The sequence below is a fragment of the Dreissena polymorpha genome, chromosome 11 (assembly GCF_020536995.1).
Source record: "Dreissena polymorpha isolate Duluth1 chromosome 11, UMN_Dpol_1.0, whole genome shotgun sequence".
Taxonomy (NCBI): domain Eukaryota; kingdom Metazoa; phylum Mollusca; class Bivalvia; order Myida; family Dreissenidae; genus Dreissena; species Dreissena polymorpha.
Window position 1 is genome coordinate 70,531,849 of NC_068365.1, and position 7,530 is coordinate 70,539,378.

A 7,530-nucleotide genomic window follows, 5' to 3' on the forward strand; every position below is an offset into this window, starting at 1 on the left:
TTGGGTTACGACGATGTGTGCATTGTCAATGTGCCGCAAGTAACGTTTCGCCAGGCCATTACGCTTAATTTTTTTTTTTTTTTTTTTTACGCTATAAAAATAGTGCGTTCATTTACCAACATAATACTTAACAAGAGGTATATTAACGGATAAGCAGGTCTTTTATTTTCCAAAAATTATTTTAACCTAAAAATAATAGTCAGTTATTTTTATCCATTGCAATAAAAAATCAACAGAACACTCACCATCAACACTGGTCCCGTTTTTTATGAACGCTCAATACAATACATATCCACCGGCACAGTATTGTTAATATAATAAACGTATTTTCGAATAGTGGGAATATGCACTGATGTATTAATGTCTATATTTTAAATAATGGGAAATATCGTCGATATGCTCCGAATAACGTTACTCTAAGCCATGAAGTAACGAGCATATCGATAGGTTAAACGTCACAATTGCTCTGTATAAGTCAATCTTTATAAGTTCGATCCGTTCGGAGTTGCATTACAATACAAAAGTCTTTCAAGAACGAGATAGCGTACAAGTATGAGCTATCAGTGGTGATTAAATTGTCATACTTATGTCAAAGGGCCTTGTCAGCTATAAGGAAACGTTGTGAAACTGGAATGAAATGTTATGAAAAATAAAGTTATCTTTGCGTAAAAGAGGGATTTTGACAAACATGAATTAAAACGACCTTACAACTTTTGGCATTTTTCTTCAAAAAGAAGTGATTCGAAGATTTGATGGACATCAAACGACATTATAAAAAAGGGGTATTCCATTTCATAATGGAAAGCAAAAATAAAACGTTCGAGTAAAGGGACGCCGTCTGTATTTGTGATTGAAAAACAAATACTTAAAACGACCATAACTTTCATGGGACTTTCGCTTGCAATTATGACATGAATTTATCGTAAAAACGTCTTAGCGACGATACGATAACAGGGCTTTTAACATAAAATAATAGCGCTAAAGACGCGCGGATATGACAGCATAGAGATAAGCGACATAAAATATTCGTTAAATTAATGTGGCATGGCTTAAAAGATTGGTGGACAATGGCCCAATGGAAGTCTAGTGTAATTTATAATAATGACAATACGCCAACAAAGCAACGATAAACGGGTTTGCATGTATAAACGTTATGTTAGGTATACACATGTGATATGAGAAATAAAACGTTACACTTGGGTCTTATCTTATTTTTACAAAGATATGGGTTGCATCGCATCATTAAAAATCGCTGACTGTTTGTGTTTTCTCCTCGTGCTTAATATGTTTGTCACCGCCATTGTTTATTTTATGTATTGTAGCGTATACTAAAACAGCAGGTACAAATTTAGCCCTCCAGCTAAAAAATGTCGAATATTCAGCACATTAATGTACGGGTACGATTCACTATTCACTTAAACTCATTTTGTGCAATCGATATTTCGAAACACTCTTCTTTTATTACAAATTTTATCAAAAAGGGCTGCATTCAATTTTATAGAGAACGAAACACGAACGTGACATTCAAACATCCAGTACACAATCAAAATTTGTTATGTTTTCTCAATTTTTGATGCTCTACATTTCCGCGAAAAATTCGTCAATATTGATAGTGCGACAGCTGCGCTACGTATTTTTATAACGTCGGCGCTAAAATCTATTGCGATATGGAGAAATTACTCTTCATATGAATTGATCAGAAGATCGTTCATTAGACGTTTTGTCGAGAGTCAACAAAATGTCCTAATATTAAACATATGAGACTCGCTATAGAAAACCGGGTTTACTGCATGTGCGTTAAGTGTTGTACTAGAATAGCCTGCGCAGTCCGCACAGATGACTACACAGGCTAATCTGGGACGACACTTTACGCAAGAGCATAACACCCGTTCAACCATTAATATACGCATATTGTTTTCAAATATAAGACGCATTTGCACAAATATGGTAAATCAGTTTTTTTAAGTACCCGTACCAGCGAAATTGGGGAAAAATAAACGCGAAAAAAACTGACATTGGGAAAAATTTATTTTTTACCCCATTGGGAAAGTGCCGTTTTTCGATAATTTTATTAAGAAGGAAAAAAATCGCTGTCATTAATATTTCTTATGGTTACATATATGCGCCAGAACTAAGAGGTCGAAGTTTCGATCCCCCGCTGCACTCTTACCCGGTAACTCATTCGCCTTGAAATAGCGTCCGTCTAGCAGTCGGCAAGTCGCGGGATAGACCCACACTTTCATATTAGATATTTCATTTCAAAACCTTGCGGCGAATAATTAACCCATTTATGCCTAGTGGACTCTTCCATCCTTCTAAATTGATCAATTTATTTCCAAAAATTTGGAAATTCGCTTTGTGAAGTTTTCATATTGGAAAAATTGATGTATTTGATTTATTGCTTCCAAATACTTCAAAATTGATAATTATATTTACTTAGGTTCAAGCCATAGAGCTGCATAGGGACACTAACAAAATTGTGCATTTTATTTATTTAAAAAAACAACCTTCAACCTTTTACAGCAATTGGGAAATTTGTAGTTTTCAGTGTGAGCGTTGGCTCACACTGATGTTACAGAGCAAGTTTTGCAAATCAGTATGCGCTTAACTGCTTAACTACGCTATGGAAAGACAACCACTGCCTGTTGCAGAAGAATTATGCAGACGACAAATGCTTAGAGCGTCTGCTAGGAACGATATCCACCACCTCTGTACAAAAGTGAGACGTTAATAAACTATTCTGTCTGTCTGTCTGTCTGTCTGTCCGTCCGCCCGCCCGCCCGCCCGCCCGCCCGCCCGCCCGCCCGCCCGCCCGCCCGCCCGCCCGCCCGCCCGCCTGCCTGCCTGCCTGCCTGCCTGCCTGCCTGCCTGCCTGCCTGCCTGCCTGCCTGCCTGTCTGTCTGTCTGTCTGTCTGTCTGTCTGTCTGTCTGTCTGTCTGTCTGTCTGTCTGTCTGTCTGTCTGTCTGTCTGTCTGTCTGTCTGTCTGTCTGTCTGTCTGTCTGTCTGTCTGTCTGTCTGTCTGTCTGTCTGTCTGTCTGTCTGTCTGTCTGTCTGTCTGTCTGTCTGTCTGTCTGCCTGCTTATAGTTCACCACTGGTACACTGGAGTGTATTATGACTAATAGTGTTTAACAGCATGTAAGACGACATTGGCCCGTCAAGTGTTTATCATTGAAATCTGTACATTTTGGCTGCTTTCAGGGAAAACGAGGCTTAATGCATGTCAAATAAGATAAGCATGTGCACACTGATTAGCCTGTGCACACTGATTAGCCTGTGCACACTGATTAGCCTGTGCACACTGATTAGCCTGTGCACACTGATTAGCCTGTGCACACTGATTAGCCTGTGCATACTGATTAGCCTGTGCATACTGATAAGCCTGTGCACACTGATTAGCCTGTGCACACTGATTAGCCTGTGCACACTGATTAGCCTGTGCACACTGATTAGCCTGTGCACACTGATTAGCCTGTGCACACTGATTAGCCTGTGCATACTGATTAGCCTGTGCACACTGATTAGCCTGTGCATACTGATTAGCCTGTGCACACTGATTAGCCTGTGCACACTGATTAGCCTGATTAGCCTGTGCATACTGATTAGCCTGTGCACACTGATTAGCCTGTGCACACTGATTAGCCTGTGCATACTGATTAGCCTGTGCATACTGATTAGCCTGTGCACACAGATTAGCCTGTGCATACTGATTAGCCTGTGCACACTGATTAGCCTGTGCACACTGATCAGCCTGTGCACACTGATTAGCCTGTGCAATGCGCACAAGCTCATCAAGGACGACAGTTCTGATTTAATGTTTTCGTTTAAAGAGAGTCTCTAGTACTGGGATGACAATTAATGCATATGCATTAAGCCGTTTTCCCAAAATGAAGCTTAAATTATATTTTTATTAATGATTTAAAAACAAAAAACACATCTGGACCTGTGCTTTAAAGGGGCCTTTTCACAGATTTTGGCATTTTTTAACTTATTCATTAAATGCTTTATATTGATAAATGTAAACATTGGATCGTAAAAGCTCCAGTAAAAAATCAAGAATAAAATTAAAAAAAGGAAAAGAACATTGCCCGGAGCAGGTTTCGAACCAGTAACCCCTGGAGTCCTGCCAGAGTCCTGAAGTAAAAACGCTTTAGCCTACTGAGCTATTCCGCCGAGCACACATACTTCGCGTATTTTATACCTTATATAAGCAATCTTCGTAGTTATACAAAATTTAACGACAAAAACAGAACTCTCCAAATTATTCAATCGTTTCGCGTTGCAACGCTTTATAATTTTTAGGTTTTATAATCGTCAAAAGATGCATATAATGGCTATATTAAAGCATGGTAAATGTTCAGTATTACTGTTTCCTCACAAATATCATAACTAACACGAAAATTTGCGAATCTGAAACAACTTTTTTCAATTTTGTCAATTTACCAAAGCGTGAAAAGATCCCTTTAAGAAACACTCTTTATAAATTTTAATGGGTTGTGTTCATTTAAAACTTGCAATATAAAAATATATTACATAATTTTTAAAACTGAGTTGCGTCTAAACTTAAACAACAGCGAACACCTACAGTGCCTTCAGCGCTTTGAATCCCTAATTGGTAAAGTGCCGTTTTCTGGTACTTTATCAAGAAAGAAAACAAATCGCTGGACCGTCAGTGTACCCTATAATTACGTGGTAATTTTCCTTTCCTCATTGTAACCTCTTTTTTTTTGGGGGGGGGGGGCGAAATTAAGTAAACGGCGTTTGTTTATATGATCTCGGCACTTTCTACTAAACATGTTTTTCTTTTTGTTAGATTACATTTAATTAAGCGAATATGATTGAACGAACCAAATATTATCACAAACTAATTCTGAAACTCAAAACAACGGGTATAGTTGGCTAAACATGGTTAGTCGGATTAGTGGAAAAAAGTAGCTTTTTTCACGCCTTATATTTTAAAGGGATCTTTTCACGCTTTGGTAAATTGACAAAATTGAAAAAAGTTGTTTCAGATTGGCACATTTTCGTTTTAGTTATGGTATTTGTGAGGAAACAGTAATACTGAACATTTACCATGGTCTAAAATAGCCATTATTTGCATCTTTTGACGATTTTAAAACCTAAAAATTATAAAGCGTTGCAACGCGAAACGATTGAATAATTTGGAGAGTTCTGTTTTTGTCGTTAAATTTTGTGAAACTACGAAGATTGCTTATATAAGGTATAAAATACGTCCACAATGCGTACTCGGCGGAATAGCTCAGTAGGCTAGAGCGTTTTTACTTCAGGACTCTGGCAGGACTCCAGGGATCACTGGTTCGAAACCTGCTCCGGGCAATGTTCTTTTCCTTTTTTAAATTTTATTCTTGATTTTTTACTGGAGCTTTTACGATCCAATGTTTACATTTATCAATATAAAGCATTTAATGAATAAGTTAAAAAATGCCAAAATCTGTGAAAAGGCCCCTTTAATTTTAATAATTTTATTCGCAACTTACCGTCTAAAGAATATTAATCCCATCAATTTATGCCATGAAATCCAGTCAGTCCACTTGGATCGAAAAGTCTTCAAGCAGGCAAGATTTGATCGACAATATAAGATGTACCGTTTCAAAAGATGTTTGCTTACGTCAAATATGTGTGTACTGTCTAAATTATTACGTTCATCAAATATTTGTAAATTATTGAAACGATGTAGCCGATGAAAACACGTGTGCCCATTTTTTTTAATATTTCAGAATCATCAATGGTGGTGCGGGCGCAAAGGTCAAATACATGTTTATTAAGGTTACCGTGAGGCGATCATTGAAAACCACGCGTAGCAAATGTGGTCAACTCATGCGAGTCTGTTCTATTTAAAGAACCGAAATGAGAACATCGATGCGCTATTTTATAAAATAGCGTTAAGTTAAAGAGGAAAACACAACCTACCTTGAAAGAAAAAGCAGACATGTTTCGCGACAGTTATATGTAAATCCGTGTCTTTGCATTAAGATAGATCTAATCCATTCGTCTTTTCACATCTCTCGCTGCCCTTTATTTCAGTAGCGCAGTCTCTTGGTCATGTAATTTGCATAGATTTGTACACACTAGAAATGAGGCCCGTCTTTGTTTTGTATGTCCCGGAAGTAAATTGCCGCCTGTTATCAAATTTCGTCCGCTGAGGTGTGTAAAACCTGTTCCTAGTATTAAAGTTCTTGATTTTGATAGTGGTCCACTGTTTACGTGGAAATCGGACTTTAAGGGGAAACGAAAAAGGAAGATATTTTATACAGCTTTGCATACAAATTATATATTTAACACGGTTTTATCGTATATATGTTTGGAAAATTGACAACAGTATACTATTAGCAAAGTAATTTCGGGAAAACGTGTTTTTAAGTAAAACAAATGAAATAAATAGCGAAACTAAACATATTGCATTCCAACAAGTTTTCCTTTAATAAACAACCCATATATAGCAAACAAACGTTAACAAACGTACTTAGATAATTATATAAGTTATTATTATTGTACGTGTTTTGTAATGTTTAAACCAACGCGTAAAATGGGAATTTAATTTTAAATACAAAACCAAAAAGAGCGTAAGTCGTGAAAATATTTATCATCGCTTCGAGTGTAGAAACCTTCGTATTTTTTCGCAAGTGAATGCACAATCGAAAAAGGGCCTTTTCACGTTTTGGTAAATTGACAAAATTAAAAAAGGTTGTTCCAGATTCAATAATTTTAGTGTTAGTTATTTGTGAGGAACAATAAAACTGAACATTTACCATGCTCTAAAATATCCAGTATATGCATCTTTTGACGATTTAAAAACCTGAAAATTATAAAACGTTGCAACGCGAAACGAGTGAATAATTTTGCGAGTTCTGTTGTTGTCGTTATAATTTGTGATACTATGAGGATTGCGTATACAAAGTATAAAATACAACACTCATTGTATGAGCGCGAATGGCCGAGGGGTCTAAGCGGTAGACTTTTACTCCAGGACTCCAGTGGTCAGTGGTTCGAGCCCAGTAAAGGGATACTTTTTAAATCTTTTTTTTTTTAATTTCTTGTGTTCTTTTACTCGGGCTTTTTAGATCGTATGTTTGTATTAAATATAAAGCTTTTAATGACAAACTTCATTACATGCCAAAATCTGTGAAAAAGCCCCTTTAAAGTGGAACGCGACACAGAAACACCTGCAGACTACTGATATATCTGACTATTAAAAATAACCTTTTTTCAGATTCATATTTTGACAAATGTCATTAACATTACTAACACAAGAGTGGAATTTGGAATAGTTTTAAATAATTATAATAGCAAGGAAAAATAGATATAGGCCATGTTTTGTGAAAAGGGGGTTTAATGCATGTGCGTAAAGTGTCGCCCGCCTTAACTGGATTTTTGCTAAAAAGATACTTTCTTCAAACGGAAAATACAATGAAAGCGAAAAGCGTCGTCGCTGATTAGCCTGTGCGGATTGCACAGACTAATCTGGGACGGCACTTAACGCAAACGCATTAAACCCCCATTTCACAGAGCA

General features: G+C 37.0%; 1 protein-coding gene across 2 annotated transcripts in view; it reads right to left on the minus strand.

The window, feature by feature from the left end:
- The window catches only part of LOC127850467 (uncharacterized), a 36,593-nt gene extending 30,471 nt beyond the window's left edge, over window positions 1-6,122 (minus strand). The window contains exon 1 of one of the 2 annotated variants that reach the window (XM_052383529.1): window positions 5,931-6,122. In XM_052383529.1, coding sequence (XP_052239489.1) covers window positions 5,931-5,989 — 59 coding nt within the window. In that variant the 5' untranslated portion in view covers window positions 5,990-6,122. Of the gene's footprint in view, window positions 1-245; window positions 501-5,930 lie in introns of those variants that run through there. The other variant, XM_052383535.1, reaches the window with a different exon arrangement.
- Between the last annotated feature and the right edge of the window lie 1,408 nt (window positions 6,123-7,530).